The following is a 21,820-nucleotide window of genomic DNA, read 5'->3' on the forward strand; positions in this document are numbered from 1 at the left end:
CAGCGTCGAGCCGCTACTCCTCCACGTTGAGAGGAACCAGTTGAGGTGGCTGGGGCATCTGGTTCGGAAGCTGGACACGCTGGAGAGACTACGTCTCACGGCTGGCCTGGGAACGCCTTGGGATCCCTTCGGAGGAGCTGGCTGAAGTGGCTAAGGAGAGGGAAGTCTGGGCTTCCCTGCTAAAGCTGCTGCCCCCGCGACCCGACCCCGGATAAGCGGAATTGAAGACGGAACGGAACGGAATTTTCTTCGCCATGGGCCCAAAGAAAGACAACAGTGCCAGTGGCCGCAAAGAAAAACATACAGTTCTACGAACCACAGTGCAATTAGGAAGGAGATTATCGCGCAGTTGTAACTACCGTGACTACTTCTGTAAATACTGGCACGAGGCCCCCCCCCCCTTAGCTGTTCAACAACGTGCCTAATGTTAAACAACGTACGCAAGGACCGCTTAATAGTCTAACAAAATGCCCAATGTAAAATACAAAAACTCAGCACTGAACTAAAGCTAGCATTAACATAGCATTTATCATCCACTAATGGCATCACACCACAACAAAAAGGTAAGGTATTTTTTATTGTTTAAATACTGTACAGGGTATAAATGTAAAAAGCATAAATAGAAATTAAAATAGAAATTTTCTGTTTTTGGAGCTTGGGAACGGGTTAATTGCATTTACATTATTTCCTATGGGAAAAAATGTTTCGGAGGTTGAACAATTCAGACTTTGAACACTTCACAGAACGGATTAGTTTCAAACTGTGAGGTACCACTGTATAATGATTATCGGTAATTGTAATGATTTGTTTTTATTAAAAAACATAACCAAAAGTCTAAAACGGGCCAGGAATGCAATTGTAATTTTACATTTTCGATAGATGGTTTGGGGATGTATACACAAGTTTACCTTTATTACCACTGGTCTGACCCTGCCTGACCCAGGTAGCAAAAGACTGATGGAAGTTCTTGTCTTGCTGCAAAGAGACCGGAGAGCCCAATTTGGAGGCCAAGACCATCTTGGTTCCTGATGTGATCTGACCTGTTCTCTGGTCCGTGGACATAGGCGTACTAACAGAACATGATGTGCTGGATGATGAGGTCGTGGTTGTGGTGCTTGTTGTTATTGTAGCTGTGGATACGGCTTGGTACTCAAAGCGTTTCTAAAATGACACATTAAGTGAAACTTTACTTTTTTATTTTACTAACCAATCTGATCAAGGTTTTCTAAAACCGTTCCAAAGAAGCCGACTGCTGACTTGTGCTGTCTTCTCACCTGCTGCGCAGCCATTCTAGTCTGTTTAAGCTGATTCTCCAAATGTGCCTTGACATCTTCTGCACTCTTGAGGGTACTGACCGTCTTGGGAGAATCTAGTCCCTGTGATTTCTCCTTCTCCATTCTATAAGCACAAGGAAAAGGGTAATTGGGCTACATTTATAAAATGCTGTTCCACTGACGTACTCCAAAGCCCTATTACAGAATTGTCTCATTCACATAACATTATTTGCGATATAACATCTGGAAAAAGTGATAACTCCAAAAATTATTGTCTCCCAAACTGTACAAGTTGATCTCTGACGCTCACTTTTCAGCAAAGGCTCTGATCTCCCACAGCTCCAGATCCTCTTCAGGAATCCAGGACTCCACAGCAATAGGGCCAGTTGGCTTGATTGCCTCCTGTTTCTTGGGTCTCAGGGCACTTGATCGTAGGCCTTTCCTTTGTGGAGTCGGAGTTTCGGCTGATATGGAAGGGAAACCGTTCATAAATGGTTGTTAAAAGTCTTAACAAATCCTGCCCTTCACTACGTCTTCCACACACCAAGGCAAGACAGACGAACATATCTGAACTGGACAATTGCGAATAAATTAGACTGACACCAGCAAAACCAGTTGCCGATGGTGGACCGGCCATGAAAACGAATTGCAGCACCCAACGCAGTGTGCCACAGTTCAGTCAAGTCACTTGTTGTGCAGCGGGCTTTACACTCTCCAACCTACTACAGCGTCTACTGTAAATGTTACCTTTTGGAGTGTCCTTGTTTCCAAGCGGACAGATAATCTTCCTGATACAGTATTCTGAGTAGATGCCGTAAGGCCCCACATCTCTGCGTTTTATGATCTCTGTTGTGGTGACATCTGTGTCTGTGGTTTCTGGAAAAAAAGACCATAAATACATTGGAACACAGTATCCATCCATCCATCCATATTCTATAGCACTTCTGCCAATTGTGAGGCAGGCATGCAGACTATATACGACCGCAATGCCTAAGTTAACACATGGGAAAAACAAACGCGCTACTCTCAAGTAAAGATAACTGGTTCACTTCCCACCTTTGCGTGTTAGTCCAACAGCAACAGAAGGCTTCACAGCCATGTCGTCCCACCTTAGACAGGCCCAGAGTAACCTGAGCATAAGGCTAACTCCCGCCAGCGATCTCATAGTCTGAAGACGGTACCTAAACAGGGAATAAATAAGAGAATCTGCATATTCAAGACATTGAAAAAATAAAATACATTCCTATTTATAGCCTTGGAGAATATGCATGGTGATATAAACATCTCAAGTGTCAGAATGATGAAGAAAAAGATGTTGCTGTGATGCTAACCTCCATGTGATTCCAAATGTAGGCCGAGGTGATGGGTAGGGCCATATATCCAGGGCTGGCTTGGCATTGTAGTTGAAAATAGGAACCTCTCGGAAGCCTCCTCGCCTCGCCAGCCTCTTCAGGTCATCATTGGGCAGGACAAAGATGCTCTTTTTGCTGCTTTTGGTGACAAATTTGCGATAGGACGGCAGGGCTGTGCCTGATCGCGCCTTCTTACATTTGGTGAACTTGAGAAGACTGACTCTCTCGCTGGTGGTATACTCTTTGCTTATCTTCATGGAGCTGCTTATGGGTGAGGCTGTGGTGGCCAGCTTTGTACTAGTAACATCTGCAATGTCAGGCTCGGAACTTTGGGCGACTTCTGACATTGGAGTGGGAGCAACTGTGTTATTTGCTGCGGAAGTTTGGGCGTTTTGAGAGTGTAGGACATTTTGCGTGGATGTCTTCACATCATCTGTACCACTGCCGTTGTCAGTACTAAGACAAGAGGCAGTTGAAGTTTGCAAATGAGCAGGCACTGCTTCATCTGAACCTACGAGTGCATCCTGATTATTACTTATAACATTATGAGGCTTCCCTGTATCAGTCGCATGATTTTCTAATTTGGGGATCTTTGGGGGAGGTGGATGACTGTCATAGGAAGGATCATGTTGGGACAAACTTCCATTCATTAGCGGCTTGACAGGTTCTTTGTCATCACCTTGGATTTGATTGCATATTTCTGAGTTGTTTGAGTTTGAAACAACAGTGACCCCAGTTTCTCCATTCACCTGTTCTGAGTTGGTCTTGCTTTGGTCGGCCTCCATGATGGCTCCATCAGTCTGCCTACTGCCGTGCTCCATTTCCTCATAGCTACGCTTCTTTGTGTTCTCTCCCACTGGTGTCACCTCTTGCTTCTGAGGGTTCTCCTGGCTTTCTATTGCTTCGGATTTAAAATTATTTTTACCATTGTGACCAGCGCTTCCTTGGGATCCTCCATTCAATTTGTTGTGTGCTGCAGCACCTCCGCTCTTCTCATGCCCATGACTGACTTCTGTCTGCATGCTGTGATTGACTGCTGTGGAGTCCAATTTGATATCAGAGTTTATTTTGAGCTCATTATTTTCCTGATCAAAGTCAAGCTTTTTAACAACATCATCTTTCATCTGCTTGTCACCTTCCTTTTCTTCAACTTTTACGCATGGGCTCACAGCAGGCAACTGTTTAGCTTCAGTCTTGACTGCAGAAGCCGATCTTGCGGGAGCCATTTTTGACAGCAAGGCTGCCTGTCTCAGCCGCTCCAGTCTTTGCTTCTCCTCCAAAGTGAACTGTTTGACACGCCGCTCCAAGAGTCCATCCAATTTGGAAGGCTTTACCTTCTGCTTATAAGCTGTTCGCAAATGAAATCCTTCGCTGACATTGACTACATCATATGAAGGCTTCAGTGCAGTGGTCCCCTCCTTAGGTAGGTCAACTTTCTGGATTGGCTCTGTTTTTACAGGTTGCACAGTAGGCGAGGAAGGGCCTTCGTTTTCAACATTTTCTAGAATAAACAGGACAGTAAAATAATGTCATGTCTGAAGAGTGATAATGTTTTACAAATAGATAAGTTGGAAAACATTTATTTAATCCAATGCAATGTTTTAAGCAACATCATGACAACTCAATGCCCATACATGTGTACAAATAAGCTAACCAGTACCACTGTAATATCAATAAATTAAAAACCACGAAAACACTCTTGAAACCTCCTCTTCACTCGATACACAAATGACAAGTGTGCACTGCAAAAACTAAAATCTCAAGTAAGATATAATTTCCTAAATTTAAACTAAATTTGCTTATTTTGATTTCACAAGTTATTTTTTACTTAAAATGAAATTGTCAGGCCAGATCATTGTGCTTATTTTAAGATATTTATTACTTAATTATCTTATTTGATCAAGCAGTCATGGCATTGAGTGTTAACAGGCAGTTTTAAGTACTGTGAGGATTAAAACAAGCATTTCCCACATTTTAAGATGACAACTAACCAACGTCAAAGGCCCTGAACTGGGGTTTCATGAGTTTTCTTATTTTAAGATTTTGCATAATCTAGTAATAAGATAAATAGAAAAAAATAAAAGTACAAAAACAGACGAGTGCAATATGGTTCATTTCGTTAGATTTACTAAGCTAATTTTTCCTGGTGTCAGTACCAGCTTAGTTGTCTAGCGGTAGAGTGCCTACCCTCAGACTTGGAGGTTGTGGGTTCAATTCCTGGCTGGGCCATGACAAAAAAAATGGGACCCGTTACCTCCCTGCTTGACACTCAGGCTGTTATCCAAGCGTAAAAAAAAAAATACTCATGTATTTTAAGAAAATAGTTCTATTTATTACAGCTTACTTGTTTTTATTCTGAAAATACTATTTTCAAGACCGCAGTGGTTGATATGGGCCTAGTATTATTTTCTTATTTTTCAAAATTTACAGGTAAATTTAAGTAAAATATTCTTGTTCTGTTAGCAGATAATTTTGCTTATTTGAAGTAATAATTTTCTTATTTTACTATATATTTTCTTAAAATTTCTGCAGTCCTTTTTGCAGTGTGTTGAATTTGGTCAAATTAGACACTTACCTCTTTCTTCATTTGATGGTGCAGTATTCAGACTGGGTTCAACCTCCATTTTGCTGTCATCTTCCTTTTCTTCTTGCTCCTCTTCTGTGGGCTTCACTTCCTCTTTTGATGCCTGTTCTTGTTCTGGTGAGGTATTTTGAGCTGACATCCTAATGGCAACCTGCTGCTTGTCCTCTGCCGTACTTTGAGTGGTCTCCATTTCCTCCTCTGATTTTTTCTGTTTATTTGTTGAAGCAGCAGTTTCCTTGCTTATTTTGGCTGTTATGAAGACAGAATTAGATATGCAACTGGCATCTGTAGGACATACTGTATTTTGGAGTGAGGTGGGGTGTTTAAAAAACACTTGACTTTATTCCTTACCTTTCAGTTCTTTTCTGTAGTTTGCATTTGTGTTTCCTGGTAATTTAGGAACAAAACGTGGTACGTGAGTCTTACTGACCCAGCTCCAGCCACCATAGCCCGTCACTCTGTACTCCTCACCCTTCTGCTTCCACACCTAGTCAGAACAACACAATAGTAAATTATCATAATGAAGCATACCTTCAATTGTATGGATATTTGTGAGGATCATTCGGACATTACAAATGAAAACTTTACAATGACATTCATCCAGCCATTCTTTTTTGACCACACTAATTATTCTATATAATAATGTCGGCCATGGTGTTAATAATACTTGTACTCGTGTTGTATAAAATGTTTTAATTGTTGCCGTTTTACCTGGTGTTTGATGTTAACGCTGTACTTCACCCACGTGGCCTGCTGCAGTGACTCCTCATCCTCCAATTTTTTCTCCCGTTTCTTCACTTTCTCGTTCTCTTCACGCTCCATAGAGGTCATGCGGTGTAGCCTGAGACAGGAGAACGTCCTGTTTAAAATCTCACTAAGGACTATTTGAGTGTTACACAGCTCCTGTAGTAACAATACACGTCACCTTGTGTGCCCAAGAGACTCTTTCCAAACAGGCAGCATGACAACTGGTTTGATGGCACACTCCAGTATAGCCAGAGCCAGAGCAAATTCCCTCGCTTTGCTGCACATTTGCACTGCTTTGTTCCAGTTGGTTCTAGAAACGAATAACAACACAGTTTTGTTCATGCATTTACAGATTTTTTTGTCAAAAAGAATCATACAGACAGCAGCTGAAAGCTTCACATATAGGTTGGACAGTCTCATTAGATGAGCTTATCAGCTCATCTAATGGTTTCTGATTAACAGAGCAAGTTATATCTCCTTTGATAAAACAGAGGAACGTCAATTTGTATCCATATACAATGTCATGAAAAAGTATTTACCCTCTTCTCAACTTCTTGTTTTTGATGTTTTCCCACTTAGTTTTATGATCAGCAATCAAAATGTAAAAATCAAACAAAGATAACCCAAGTTAACATAAAATGTAGTTTCCAAATATGAATGGCCTTTATAAGGTCATGCCAGCAGCATTTCTATCGGATTTAAGTCTGGACTTTGACTAAGCCACTCCAAAACTTTCCTTTTTTTTTTTTGCCTTTCTCAAAAGCCATTCAGAAGTCGGCCTGCTGGTGTTTTGGGTCGTTTTCTTTCTGACTTAATCCAAGGTCTAACCTGTGTGATGCCCAGTTAAGGTGCATAAATGGTGGTGGGACGTTGCTCTCCAGCTGGATGATGTTGAAACGCAGGGTGGTGATAGTCAGGCTGCGAGATCCATAGATGGAGCCGTTCCACTTGAACTCAGATGCAGGCGTCAAGCTGAACTTGTGGGAGAGGTGGCGCCTTTTGTCGTGGTCCTCCCGGTGCTGATGCTTGTTGAGAGCCAGGACGTTGGTGCTGTACTGGTTGTGGTACACCCTATATTTACCTTCCTGACCCAGTTTGAATAAGTTGTTCAAGTTCAGTGCAAGGTCACTTTTGAAAAAGCTGGAATGCGAAGTTTCTCCATCAGAGTGCACAGGGGATGACTGAAACACAGGAGAAGGTTTTGTTGGCTAAATAATGTCAAAAATATTGCATCTGATTTAATCATTTGCAGCCACAGTCTGTGTAATAAAAAAGAAAAAAAAAAGGAAAGCCACAAAAAAAAAACTATTATTGTCCATTTTCAAGAGGGTGTTTTCACACTTGCATTACTACCTCTTTGCTTTTTCTGGAAATTTGATGAATAGATTCCAGCGCTGATCCAGTTGCTCTGTTGCGTTTTTCATTATACTCCTCTGTCAACCAGAGAGCAGATCACATTACTTACGTGCAAAAACAAACCAAAACCATCCAAATGAGTGTGTTCTCATAAAAGTCTCCCCCCTGCCCCTCACTTACCTGTCCCATCTAGGCTGGTAAAAGAAGACCGAGAGGACCTCTCAAACAGGTCCGGCTGCTCTGGTTTCCTGGTAGTCCCGCTGTCGGAGACCTGGCTACCTGCTTCTGGATGCTCGTCAAGGGTCTGTGCTTGCATGGATTCACTGCTCCGCTTGGCTGTTGTATTCTCATCTTGAAAAATAAAGTGAAATAATAGGAAACGTGAGCTACAGCCAAGTATTACTGGAGCAATGATCAAAACGATAGAATAACCTATACAGCGAAAGAAAAGACTATGTACTGCACATAATGACAATATTTGATGGTGTTTTGTTGTGCACTTGACACAAGGCCGCTTTAAGCAAGCAGGAAGCAGGCAGGGCATCAAAACATGCATGTAATTTTCCCATTAAAACTAATGAAAGTAGATACACAACAAAGTTGCTTACAAGTGCACAGGTGCTGTCAGGCCGCTCCCACTGAGCGGCCTGACAGCACTCCCACAACGCAGCTCTGTCGGCTGTTCACCCAAGTGCGGCACACGTTCAGAGAGAGAGAGCTCATCGGATGGCGGCATTAGCGCGACACTTTCCAGTGCTTCCCAATTCCTAGTTGCGCTTTTCACTTTACTGGAAGACATACTAAGGGCTAATTTAGAAACAAAAGGATACCTATATCTGTACATACTAGTATATGAGAATGCTGTTCACACACTGTGTCAGAAGAATGGGGATGTGACCGTTTCCAAAACATGGCAATAATTGTCCAAAGATTTTGTTGGTAACCCAGTTTGTTCGTTGTTGAACCAAGGTTCTACTATATTTCCAGTGGCTAATGTGGAACTCTGAGAGTAAATTACACAATAGGTGTAGTGTAATTTTTAGTAAGACACGTTTTAGAACTAATCACACAAATAACATGTAATACCACAAAACACCACTGATTAGAAAAAGTAAATTGGGCAACAATTGTATCTTGTGAAATCTGTACAAGAAAAATCTCTCTCTTCCCTCAAGGGCATTGATGGGAATGGTTAGCATTAAGCTGGCTGATAAACAAGATAGCATCTGGTTAATAGTGGTATGTATGTACAGGCATTTTATTTGGAAGGTAGCAGACTGATGAGCAGGGGAGGGGGTGGTTAGCTTGCTCAGGAGATTTGGATATACAGTAATGATGAGGTATGGCTGACGAGTGGGTTAGAATATGGTTGAATGGGCTGACAGGTGAATGAAAAGGCTCAGGTATGGTTAGTGTACCAATGTGCAGACAGTACCGTTAGCAGTGTAATGAACAGTGTAGTATAAGCTTAATGGGATAATAAGCAGTGTAGGTTACTAAGGTGACGAATTGGGAAGGCTTTAGTTGAAAGGTGATGCCCTACATCAGCCAGGTGAGCTATCAGGTATGGCTCCAGTGCCAACTGCATTTGCACATTTGGGTAGGTGGAGGAAATGCACTGAATGGTTAAAGATGCAGCGGATAGCCACACAAGTCAACTGAGCATGAGTCATTATTTGACTCAAGAGTACCTGTCCTTTCCTGCTTTGCCACTGGAGGGGATTCCCCTCCCTCCTTGGCTTCTATGTTTGAAACTAGAAATTCAGTTGAGTCCTGGGGGGCTGAGCTGGACTTAGAATCAGACATGCAGCTCTCCCGGGCATCAATCGGAATGATGGCTGCTGTCGCACGCGAGAATATATGTACGTGGTTTTTTTTTTACACACGGTATATAAATGAATTCTTACCATAGAATGCACATGAGTGAGTAGCAGCATGGGAAACAAAGTGATGTTCATACAATTATTCAGTTTACCTGATGAAGTTATGGCCTCTTTGGGCTCTCCAGCACCAATCTGTGATGTGACTTTGGCAGAATCCCCCACTGTCTGCCCAGAACTTGTTTCTTCTGGTGGATTCACCTCCTCTGCTTGCCTCTTTGCTTTCCGTGCTTCTCCTCTGAGCTTTACACGCTCCGTGACAGTCTCTGTCATAAAACAGGCACAGACAAATTGGCATCAGATTGTAACATTTGGACACACGTAAACAATCAGTACATTGAGTCCTAAAAATAAAGTAAGAGTGAATTCATTGAGAATTGATTATGTACATAGGACAGCCATAATGAAAACCAAAAGTAAAAAAGTAAAAGAAGTATTGTACGTTTTATACAAGCTTGAGAATCGATCTTAGTGGTATCGGAAGCATTGACAGCTCAAACAGTATCAATCCCCAAGTCACTCCAGGCCACGACAGTCTATTGTGTTTGTGTGTCTTTTGGCCTGTAACAGCACTCCTTGTTGGATAAAGCCAACATACCAGAGCTTTCGACCAACTTTTTGCCGGTAATAAAACTAAATTTTGACTTCATGTTTGCGACAGTACATTTGATACAACTGAATTTGCAGCACCTGTGCAGGCAGCAAACAAATACTGTTGTGCACTTCACCTTTCCTCAATTGTAGATAGAATTCTCAATTATTAGGATCTTTGCTAAAATTAACGCAGCTCCAGCATGAGGATGTATAATTAGTGATGCACCGAATATTTGGCAACCGGAAACATTTCGGCCGATAACGCATATTTTTGCCATTCTGTCGAAATAAAATTAAAGCCAAAAGAATATGTCCGAAAGAGGATGTTGTGGTGACGCAAGCAACAACAACAAAAAACGCTGCAAGGAAGCGTCTGTTTGAATTAAACAGCAAACGCGGGGGTGAGTGTCTGCCTCGCTGCTCATTGGCGTTTGTGAGTACCGGCAGCGTCATTGTGCACACCGGAGAAGGAGAGCGTCGCTTGGTAAACTGTCGAAAAAGAGAGCGCGGGGCTTTCCCTGGTGTCGGGGGCTGCGCCGTTCCGGCGCGGTCCGTCGCTCTGGGCCCGGCGACGCGGTTCGGGGCCTGTGGGCCGCCGGGGTGCCCGGTGGTTCCCTCTCCCCTCCCCCTTCCTCCCCCTTGCTGCCTCTCCCTCCTCGCCTCTCCCCGCCCGTCCTCCGCCTCCCTGTCCCCTCTCCCTCGTCGCCCTTCCTCCTCCTCTCCCCCTCTCCTTGCGTCCCTGCCGCTGCCCCCTGCCCTTCTTGTCGTCCCCTTCCCTCCTCCCTTCCCCTTCCCCGGTACGCCTTCCTTCCCCTCCCCTGGGCCGGGGGCTCCATCCATGGCCCGGGTCTCGGTGCTATGGGGGCCGGCGGGGGTGGCTGGGGTTTGGTGTCGTGCCCGCCCCGCTCCGGTGGGCGTCCTGACACCTCGGGCGGGACCCAGTATCCGGGGGGCGAGCCCTATCGCCCCGCCGGACGGGTCCCATATGCCCGCCGGGGTCCTGGTGGGGTGGGTGGGGGCTTGGTGGGCCGGTGCGCCTCCTGCCCCCGCCCGGTTGGGGGGGGCCCCGCTGGTCACACCTCTTAACTCACTACACTAGGTTTGCACAATACACTTTTATAGACATATAGGGCACATAACACACTTTGGGGGGTGGGGTAGGGTGGAAACACCGTCTTCACCCTACAACTCCCCTCCAATTTTAATACACCACACAACTTGTGGGTGGGGGGGGGGGGGGCTTGTGGGGGTGCCATCGGTTGGGGGCCGCAGTATAGAGCAGTGCTGCGGTCCCCTGTCCGTGTCGCCACCCGCCCCCCCCCCGCCCTATCTATTTTTTTTTAATGCACCACATACACTCAGCAACATGCTTGGGTGGCGGGTGGATCGGAGCGTGGGAATATCATTTCCATCGGCTCCGGTTCACCTGCTCCTAATTTTAATGCACCACACACACACACACTTGTATATACACTGGGTGGGGTCACATTCACGGTTTAGGGGTAGAGTTCGCCAGTCCGCGAGCTGGCGGACTCAGTAACAGGGGTTAATTTTCACAAAGAACGCTGGGGTGACGACCGGGGCCTTCCCCCGCTGGGCCTGGGGTTCGGGGGTGTCGGCCGCCCTCCGGTGCCCCCATCTCCCCCTTCTGCCCCCGGTGTTCCGTCCTTCCACACGGCGGGGGGTGGGGTGGGCGCGGCTGCCCTCTCCGCTCCGCTGCCCGGCCCCTCTTCGGCGCAGGTGCCTGGGTGCGGGTGGTCCCCGGGGGCTGGGGGTCGGGGGTTGGGGGGCTGCCGGTTGGTCGGGGTGGGGTCGGGGGGGGGGGCGGCTTTGTTGGGGGGGGCGGTGGTGGGGGTTGCGGGGTGGGGGGGTGCTGGGGGTGGGGGGTGTCTGGGGGATTGGGGGCATGGGGGCGGCTGGGGCTGGGTTGGGGTGGGTGGCGGGGGTGGATGGGGGGCGGGGGGTTGTGGGGGGGCGGGGGTTGGGGGCCGGTGGGGTGCCTGGTGGGCCTGCAGTGCCCCGTCCTGCTGCGTTGGGCCGGGGGCGCGGGCCGGGTTGGGGCGGGGGGCGCTCCTGCTCCTGGGTTTGCTCTCCGGCCGGTGGCCCTGGTGGGGCCCGGGGGTCGTCCTTTGGCGCTGCCGCGGCCTGGGGGGCCCTGAGGTGTTGCGCTTGCTCTGTTCCGGCGGGGGTCGACGGCTCCCCTCTTTGGTGGAGATTTTCCTGCATGCCAGATCCACCACACCAGCATCTACCGAAACTCAGACACAATCTGTTTCCTCCTCAGGTTATTGAATCGGTGGAGGCTGGTGTCTCGGATCTCACGCGGCTTCGTCTGTCCTTCCTTCCTTTTCTCGGTCTCTCCGTTGGTCTCTTGAGGCCTCCCTGATTTTATGTTTTTTGGATTTGTTGGGGTCTGGATGTTTCTTGGGCTGGGGAGGAGTTCTGGTGGGGGGTGTCTGGTCGGTGCTGGATTTCACCTTCCTTGGTTTTCTTCGGTCCCCTCGGGTCTCCTGGTGTTCGATTTAGGTGAACGGTATGAGATTTTTTTTTTCTAATAGGTTTTCTGGTGAGCTAACAAACACACGCACGCACGCACGCACACTCACCCACACACACAAAAAAAAAAAAAAATGTATGTATGTATGTATGTATATATGTATATATGTATGTATATATGTGTATATATATATATATATATATATTTAAAAAAAAAAAAAAAAAAAGAGCAATGATGATGACATTTCCGAATGAACAATACTGAGCTCTATAGAAAAAGAAAAAAAAAAAAAAAAAAAAAAAAGAGAGCGCTGCCGAGCGCCACTCTTTCTCCTGCAGCGCCTTCTATTTTTTCTTTGATGAGAGCCCATCGAGCGCTTCCACTTTTTCACTTGCATTCTGGTGGCCATGCTAAATACTTTAGCTAATGTTAGCACTATTGTTATCAACAGTTTTAAACAAGTAAACACTTACCACTATCTCCGGGTGACTACAGATCTGTACAGGACGCTGTGTGTGACTTTGCAGTCCATTCCCAAAGCCGATTGGCTGGTGCGAAGAAATTTATACATTTTTAAAGGTTGGTGAATATGTGAATGTGCCGATTTTAAGTGCGCGTGTCCCGCTCCAAATACCCTACAAATGCGTCATCCGCACCGCACCGCACGCATCCAGAAAATGCTCAGTTGCTCACCCCGCGTTTGGTGTTTAATGTACCATTCGCCAACATGTATCTGATGTCTGTGGTGTGGATGCATTTCAACTTATATTGTGCTTTGTTAAAATGCCCGTGCTAAATAGGCCTAAATATTTTACAATAATATTATAATTTTAACCAATTATAACAAATGCAATGATAATGAAAAAATTGGCATAACTTTTTTTCGGCATTTCGGTTTTCGGCCAAGCATTTTTCATTTTCGGGTTTGGCCCCCAAAAAAATAATTTCAGTGCATCCCAATGTATAATGATTTTTGAGCTTCTGTCAGTTAAAGAATAAAGCTGACTATGAGCCAGTATTTCAATAGTCCATCATACCTCAGCTCAGAGGTTCAGACAAATGGAGCATAGTGCAAACGAAACCTTTAACTCAACACAACTTGTTAACAACAAATGTTGCCCCAGTCCAAGTCACCTTCATTAAATAATCAATAGGCATACAACTTCATATCAATTCCCTACCATTGACAGCAGTGAAGTAGGCTTTATTGTTTCCACGAGCTGTATTGGTAAGGTCTTCTGTGATGTCCATGTGAGTTTGAACTTCCTCCTTCATCTCCTCCAGACTGGCACAAAGGTCCATCTCCCAGTACTCCTTATCCAGACACTCAAGGAGCTCTTGAAACTGGACTCTGCTGCTATAGTACCAGATATTTTTCTTCTCGTGTTCTCCGTCCTCTTCGCTGGCAAGGAAATGACATTACACAGGCTGGTAAATATAAATGCAAACCAATACAGGTGACTGTTTAACAATTAAACATCTCATACAGTAACAGTGATATGAAATACTAGATGTTACATTTATGGTGTCTATACATGCAGGTATTTAAATTTCAGACAAAATGATTGTGGATACACCTTATCCAAATTACGATATATGAATGATATCTTGACCAATTGTAATAAATAAACCAAGTGATTTTGAGGTTTCCACTGTTAATTGAAAAAAAAAAACCCGTTAACACTTCAAGTGACAAACCTTTTTGTTGCTTAAAAAAAAGTGTGCGTACCCCTATCCAGTTGTCCAATTGAACCTATTATTACCGTAACTCTTGTTATTATTTTCAAAATAAAATGACAAATCAGGTAGGATCAGCCACTATGGTTGGGCACCCCAGTCATCCTCAACTGCTAAGTTAAACAAACTTGTGGCGGGGAATCATCCTTCGATTGATTGTCTGTACTAGACTGCATGGCACATAAATACAAACAACTATTCAAAGTCTAAAACCTACGATGTGCGAACAATTTAGAATGTTCATTATTACACGTTTAAGGAATGGTGGAGGAAGCCAGAGCACCACTTTAAACCTGGCAAACACTAGACGGCATAAGCCGACATTCAAACTCAGGACCTCAACTGTTAGTCAAATGTGCAAACCACTTCCTCACAGTGCTACGACAAACTCCTATTATGAATTTTGCAGTTCAACTTCTTATTAGGTAACAGAAAAAGTACTGAAACATTCAAGTTAGTTGGTCACATGACAATTCTGGATTCAAAACTTTAGAGACTGTCAAATTAAGGTGACCTGTAAAGATTATGGTGCATATTTATCCCTATGAAAACATTCAAACAATTAGACAAACTGATTTCTTAATTTATATGTAACAGTTCTAACCCTAGGATGATTTTTTTTTTTTACCTAGAGGTTCCCAAAGACGCTGGTGGGTTTGGGTTACACAATTACTGGTATTACTGGGCTGCAAACATAACAAAGCTACTACACTGGATCTACACATACAAAAATAAGCAGGTCCCGGACTGGGTACATATGGAGCTACTGTCCAACCCACTCCCAACATCATCATTCCCGCATGACAGTAGTACATTTAGCTAACCCAGTTGTTCAAACCTCACTTAGAATATGGCTGCAGTTTAGGAGACATTTTGATTCAAAGCAGTATAGTAGGTATTTCCCTGTAGAAGATGAACATCTTTTCCCTCCATCTCGGCTTGACAAGGCGTTTCAAGTTTGGCAAAGGAATGGATTGGTATTTTTTTGTGATTTGTATTCTGACAACATGTTCATCTCGTTTGAAACGCTTGAAAGTACCCATAATATACCTAGATCCCATTATTTTAGTTTTTTTTTAACCTGCCTCGATTGGACATATGTTTTGGTCATGTACTTTCCTCAATGACTACTGGAAACAAATATTTCTTGTATTTTCCATCATTTGTGGCCAGAATATAACACCAAACTATTATATAGCCGTTTTTGGTGTACCGCCCTCGTGCTGTAGAATCTCAAATTTGCAAGCAATAGGGGTGTTTAAAAAAAAAAAAGTCGATTTGGCAATATATCGCGATATTACAGCACACAATTCTCGTATCGATTCAATATGCAGCCAAATAGATTTTTTTTAGGATCAATTTTGGATGGAAATATTCAACAAAATGTTTTAATTAGGGTTCACACTTTAAGCATGGACGAATGCTATATTAATGGAACATTAAGCCTTAACATTTGATTTCAATGCTGTTCAAACATGAAACGGATTGCAATCTGTTAAATACAGTGGCTCAGAGTTATAAGCCAGAAGTACATTTTCATACAAAACTTACAGTGTACATGTACAAGTTTACTGATTTGTATTTTCTAAATTTGAATAAAAGAAAAAAAATTGCAATAATTGACTTATATTTGTATCGGGATTAATCTGTATTGAATCGAATTGTGACCTATGACTCGTGACACAGATCGAATTGCAAGGTACTTCACACCCCTAGCAAGCAAATGCTTTGGCATTCACTTCACTGCTAGCACACAGACTTATACTCTTTCATTGGAAATCAAATTTAGCCCCATCATACTTGCATTGGTTGAGTCAATGTACTATCTTTCTTGCCTTTGAAGAAACTACGATACAAGCTGTCTAATGCCCGAAATAATTTCACCCTGACTTGGAGTCTTCATAGAATGTGTGGAAAGTTTTCCCTTTCAATGATATCTTTATGTGACAGATATAGCTGATTGTTACAACTTGTTTATAACATGCTCAGATTACCATTGAGTTTAAAGCTGTGACATGTCTGACCGGAGCCTGGTTTGTTTGTAGCTGTATGTTTGTTAATAAAAAACTGTGCAAAAATAAAGTTGGGGAAAAAAATAAAAAAATCTTTGATGTCCTTTTATCAGGTTTGCAAGACAATTAATTTCCTTTCAAACGGACGGAAAGACAGAACTCTTTCAAATGAATTTGACTTGATGACGTAAGTCACTAGCTTCTTTCAAGCTGTTTATTGACACTCTCAGTTGTCACATTAAATTACACATTGTGTGTTTAAAAACAACCACATAGTCTCCACTAGCTTACAGTGGAAAACCCCATAGGCGCATGAGCTAACAATTAGCATCTATGTGGCGGTGTTGTTACCCTTTAAGCAACGCATATCTGAACACAGAGGCACATATTCTTGATCCTCTGCAAAAAAATTACTCATATTATTAATACTGCCGTACTGAAAAAGCTAAGAAAGGAGCTGAGCCTCCTCGTCCATAATATCTGTCTTATGCTGCTCCCATGTGGCAAAGACGCGCACACCAGAATGAGCAGCAGAACGTGCCAAAAACGGTTTAATTATTTCTAATTGTAATTATATATAATCGAATTGTATTTATAGTGCCAGTTTTCTCATTAAAAAAACACTGCGAATAAAATGTTGTTTTGAGAGGCTGGAACGGATTACTGGCATTTCATTTCAATGGTGAAAGATGATTTGAGTGCGTTTTGAGTTATGAGCAGGGTCAAGACACAAACTAACCTCACCTCAAGACACCACTGCAGCATTAAATACCAGTAACCGTTCAAACTTTTGACTGAAACTGTAAATTGGTACGGAGAGGTCGTGACTTACACAATAATCCTTCTGCTGAGAAACCAGTATTTCCTCTGGTGGCGGTCATATCCAATCGGCTCCTGGCGTATGTAGGGCCTGTTCTTCTGCGCTTCCGTCACACAGTCCGTAACGCCGGGTACTTGATGTGCCACACAGATCTCACACTGCCACTCATCTTCCGGAACTTCCTTTAGTGGTGGCTTCACACACTCCAAGTGGTAAACTGCAGAGCAGGTCTCGCAGCAGAGCAGGTCACCCAGACGGTGACATACGCGACAGTGGTCGTCATACTGCATGACGCCATCGGACATCAGCTCTTCACGAGCAACGTTGGTGGTAAGAAACTGGTTGACCAGGAACTGAAGCACCTTGATTTTACTTTCAACAGGACCATAAGGATAGTCATCTAGTTCTTGATACGGCAGGACGTAGTGGTACTCCGTGTCACTCTCACAGTACGCACGTAACACCTCAGGCCACGTCATGCCGTCGATGAAGTACAGAGTGGAGTTGACGCTGTCCTTTAGGTCAGCAGGCCCAAAGCTAGTGTTGGATGTTTCTTCTTCATGCAGGATAGCCTTCAGCAGAGAAATGTGGATCTCTGCAATTAAAGTGCATTGCTCCTGGCCGATGAGTGCCGCGCAAAAGTCCTCAAAGCGGAAGGGGGACAATCGCAGCACCGTGCTAAAGTTCCGAAGCACCTCGTAGATGGAGGTGGCGTTGAGCAGCTCCTCACATGGCACCAGGAGATCCTCGCAAGATCCAGGTAGCTCCAGAGGGGGAATGTTTTTCTCCTCCAGAATGGGGGTGCGGGGTCGGGGGGCGAGGGCCCGTTTCTTCCCTGTAGGACACACAGTGGTATTGTATTAGCATGCCTTTGTATTTACCATTATAACAAAGGTGGGCAATCTGCAGGTTTTGGAGGTTTCTCACTTCCAACACAAGCTGATTCCAATCAACAGGATGGTTAACAGGCTTATGCTGAGCTTGCTGATGAGCTGATCATATATCAGCTGTGTTGGAGAAGGGCAACATGCAAAACCTTCAGGACTCAGGCCCTTAATGCCCACCTCTGCATTATAAGCACGCATATGACATATTTGTATACTTTACAAGGTGTCCAGTGTCCACAATGTCTCAGTCTTTACAATTTATATCGATTATAGTCATGATGTGATTTATGCAACTAATGATGCCCTTATACGAGCTGTATTAAATGAGACACTCTCCTCGCTACTCCTCAATTTACTGTATAATAATTTTCATAGACTTTGTGGACACCCTGGACAGGTTTGCGTAGAGGTAAAAATACAAGCGCTACTCCCAAGCAGTGTCATTATTGCCAAGTGTCATCTTGGTGGTCTATAACCAACAGTTCAGTTCAAATGCAAATATGCTAAACATGACTTCCTAAATGTATATTTATCCAACTAAACATGCTTATTTGTATTTGAAAATAGTTTGGCAGTGTTTCTGCAAGATCCAGGAAGCTAATATTGTGGCACTTTCTGGATTATTAGCATAGATAAATTGTCCAGCTAGCAAATTTCTGTTCAGAAAATGGATGGATAGTCAATTTATGAGCCAAGCCACGTAAATGAGTAACTGTAGCCATAAAAAAGCAGTACAAAAGAAGTTTTCAGAGCAATGATAACAAATATGTTGCCTGTAGTGTTAAGTAGTAGCCAAGTACAAATACTTTGTTACTCTGTAAGCAGCCCTTTCAAATTACCTGTACTTTCCTTGAATAGCGTAATTCCAAGAAAAAGGACAATTTCCCCTGGTAATCCTGGAGTCCGAAAAACGTATTGGTTAATATGAGTTAATGGTTTATGCTTATAATAGAAGCACACTTTAAAAATATATAATTATTTTTAAATATAGACAATGACTACTGATGATCTCTGAAAAACATTGAGGAAATATTGAGGTACAATCCCGCAAAGTATGAGTTATGGTTCCAAATAAAAATCCGCAATACAGCATCCGACATACTGTAGCTACAGAAGTAGCTGCTTATTAAAAAACAAAATAATTTACTGTTTAATAAAATACATTAAATCCATACTTAACACAAATTACGTTAGCATGTTAGTGTGGCCCTTGACAACCACTAACTTCAGTTTTTCACATCGCCCCTTTGAAAAATGTATTGCCCTGACTTGACTGCGCGATCAGCTGATTTGGTACAGTTGCCTATTGGGCAACAGTCCTTTTCGCACCACGGACTGGTTTCTTGTAGACATAATTTGACTACTGTCACAGATGCCGCACTGCGAGACTCGCGAAGCCTGCTGCCTTGGCGGAGGCCCATGAGTGTCACAATTTGCTGGGAAATGTCTTGTGCCACACATGCACGTGACTGAGCTCAATTGAACTGAGAAAGGAACAAATCAGTTCATGAAGTGATTCCATTCATTGTGTTCACTCAAAACATTTGTCTGTTTGAACAAGTCGTTCGCGAATGCCAACAAAACGCGATCTCCATCTACCGTTTTTTAAATTGAATTCAGGTTTGAATCCTGCTATTTTTTTTATTACTCCAGTTTCTTGACAACAGCCCATATGGTCTGAGGGTTATGGTTAGGCTGGTAATGCCAATAGCAGCATCTTTGGTGGCAAATTTGGATTTAAAACTTTGTGAAAAGACACGGCAAAATAGCGCAAGGAGAGTTGCTGGTCACCGCAAAATATCCACTATAGGTTTTTTTTCTCAGTACAAGCAATGTGTAAGTTAATAATAGAGTTATTAAACTAGCATGTGTGTAGGTTTGTTTTTTTCATTTTTACAAATGATCAAAATTGGTATTGTAAATAACTAGCAGTAAAAAGTCATTTTTACTTTTGAACTTCAGTATAACTCAGTGTATTTTTCCTTTTCTCAAGTACAAGAGTGGAATCAGTCTCCTACTTAAGTTAAAAGTTTTTATTTGTGTTTGTTTTTTATTTATTAAAAAAATATCTGTACTTGTACTTAAGTACAAAACGTGAAATGAAGGTGCGTTTTTTTATGTATCTGTACTTTTGCGTAAGTACGAAACGTGAATACTTTTGCCACCTCTGGTTGACACTAACTTGTTTGTATGGGCTAATTTTGCTTGCTAACATTAGCATCCAATGCTACTATCCACCTGTGGGCAACACAATGCCCTAAAACAATTAGGTTTGAATTGGGTCACACAAGATACACGATCGGAATGTAACGTGTGCAACGTGTAGCTCCCGTAAGCTAACTTTACAATCCACCTGCCTACGATAACGAAGCACAGACTGCGGCCTGCGTTCCATACTGTGCATTCTCCATTTTGAACAATAACCTTACTGCTTCGTGTAAAACTATGCGCAGCGCCTGTTGATCTTGTGTGGGATTACGATCCACGTCGCCCATGTTAGCGCATAATGGTTACGTTTGTATTTAATTACCCGGAGTGCTGGCGTGTGTGCTCTGACTCCGAAAGCTACTCTCCGTACAGTAGCTGGCATCCTCCTCCACCTCCTCCTCCTCCTGCTGTTGCTGCTGCTGCTCGTCCAGCACATCTTCGAGGCAGTCTGAGTCCTCCTTGAGGGCCTCGTCCTCGTCGGAGTGAGGGTCCTCCTCGACCGGCTCTTCCTCCTCCGACCTCAAACTGACAGCGTCGTCGTCCTCATCGCTCTCGTGGTCGTCGTACACCACCGTTTTGTGGCCAGGCGTCTTCCTGCCTGCGCGACCCCCTCTTCCTCCGCGGCCACCTCTGCCTCGTCCCCTGCCTCGCGTCGAGATGACAGATCCAGCTTTCTTTTTCTTGACCGGCTTGGCTATTTCCCGAACGACACTCTCCGCGTCCTCGTCCCCGCTGTCTCGGAAGCGGGGCTTGATATTCCTCCTCGGCCGCAAGCCCCTGGTCGAAGCCGAAGCTGGCGATTGCTCCTCGGTTGCTAGCGGTTTGGGCGGCCTGCCCCTTTTCCCTCTCATGATAGGCGAAAGCTATTCGTTTACAATCTCAATGATTGCGTCCGTTTAGCCGTCAAGGAAGCGAGCGAAAAGAGGTCCCCCCGCAGTACCGGAGCGGTCGATGTTGGTGCCGAGCATGCAAGCCCGCAACACCCCGTGCTTTTCTTCGGGTGCGAAAGCTCAAAATGTTAGCCCGGCGTCCCGTTCGGGTTCGCCTAGAGCCGCCATTTTTCTTTTCTGCCTCTCTGTCTCTGGCTCAACAAACACTACAGGCCCCTACCACTCGGGTCACGTGGTACAGCTACGAGCTCCCTAGTGGTAACAACAACAACCGAGGGAGGAAAAACACAACGATTGGTTTGTTATTTATTGTCAGAAGTACTATTATTTCATGTCAACGTTTTCCATTTTTTTCCTATTAACTGCTGGGTATCCTTCATTGATGAAATGCTGCATCATATTGTATTGTTTTGTATTGTATTTTGTATGTAAGATAGATGGAGACTTTCGTCAATTTAAATTGTCACAGCAGCAATATTCACACATATGCATATACACTTATAGAATATACAACAATTATTATTTGTATTTAAATTACAGGGTTTCATAATGTGAAATTCCACAAATAAGTTACGTGTTGGACAAAATAAAACACATCGTTCATCTTAATTTATTATCAAGTCCGTATTTGTAATAATAGTCATTTATTTACTTTACCAATGCAAGTTTACACATTTAGAAGGCAGCAAATATCGGTTCACGCACATTTCATCATCATCGGAATTTCAAATGGTGAGAACATAAATACCGTACTCACAGTCAACGTGGTGTGCTGTATTTGAAATATTATATCACATACAATAGATGACCAGCAGGTGGCAGTCCAATGACGTACAACCCAGAAGAAAGAAACAAGCCGTCATCTGGAAGGCAACAACAGAGCAGTTACACACATTTTCAAAAATGTCATTTTGTCTACTCTGCGTGGATATAGTATTTAGGTCATCATTACATTACATCACATCAAATAATTACCATATAT

General features: G+C 43.6%; 1 protein-coding gene across 2 annotated transcripts in view; it reads right to left on the reverse strand.

Annotated features, from left to right (window-relative positions):
• bptf (bromodomain PHD finger transcription factor) overlaps positions 1-21,045 on the reverse strand; it is a 34,650-nt gene extending 13,605 nt beyond the window's left edge. Inside the window, exons 1-17 of one of the 2 annotated variants that reach the window (XM_086067402.1) lie at positions 20,271-21,045; positions 16,866-17,688; positions 13,466-13,686; positions 9,289-9,459; positions 7,494-7,664; positions 7,311-7,390; positions 6,786-7,138; positions 6,136-6,267; positions 5,922-6,051; positions 5,562-5,697; positions 5,202-5,459; positions 2,606-4,127; positions 2,331-2,455; positions 2,022-2,150; positions 1,585-1,738; positions 1,275-1,398; positions 909-1,161 (exon numbers count right to left, since the gene is read on the reverse strand). In XM_086067402.1, coding sequence (XP_085923528.1) covers positions 909-1,161; positions 1,275-1,398; positions 1,585-1,738; positions 2,022-2,150; positions 2,331-2,455; positions 2,606-4,127; positions 5,202-5,459; positions 5,562-5,697; positions 5,922-6,051; positions 6,136-6,267; positions 6,786-7,138; positions 7,311-7,390; positions 7,494-7,664; positions 9,289-9,459; positions 13,466-13,686; positions 16,866-17,688; positions 20,271-20,799 — 5,311 coding nt within the window. In that variant the 5' untranslated portion in view covers positions 20,800-21,045. The remainder of the gene's footprint in view (positions 1-908; positions 1,162-1,274; positions 1,399-1,584; positions 1,739-2,021; positions 2,151-2,330; positions 2,456-2,605; positions 4,128-5,201; positions 5,460-5,561; positions 5,698-5,921; positions 6,052-6,135; positions 6,268-6,785; positions 7,139-7,310; positions 7,391-7,493; positions 7,665-9,288; positions 9,460-13,465; positions 13,687-16,865; positions 17,689-20,270) is intronic. The other variant, XM_086067411.1, reaches the window with a different exon arrangement.
• Positions 21,046-21,820: the final 775 nt, after the last annotated feature.

The sequence above is a fragment of the Leptonotus elevatus genome, chromosome 1 (genome assembly GCF_054856555.1).
Source record: "Leptonotus elevatus isolate MCC_2025b chromosome 1, RoL_Lele_1.0, whole genome shotgun sequence".
Taxonomy (NCBI): domain Eukaryota; kingdom Metazoa; phylum Chordata; class Actinopteri; order Syngnathiformes; family Syngnathidae; genus Leptonotus; species Leptonotus elevatus.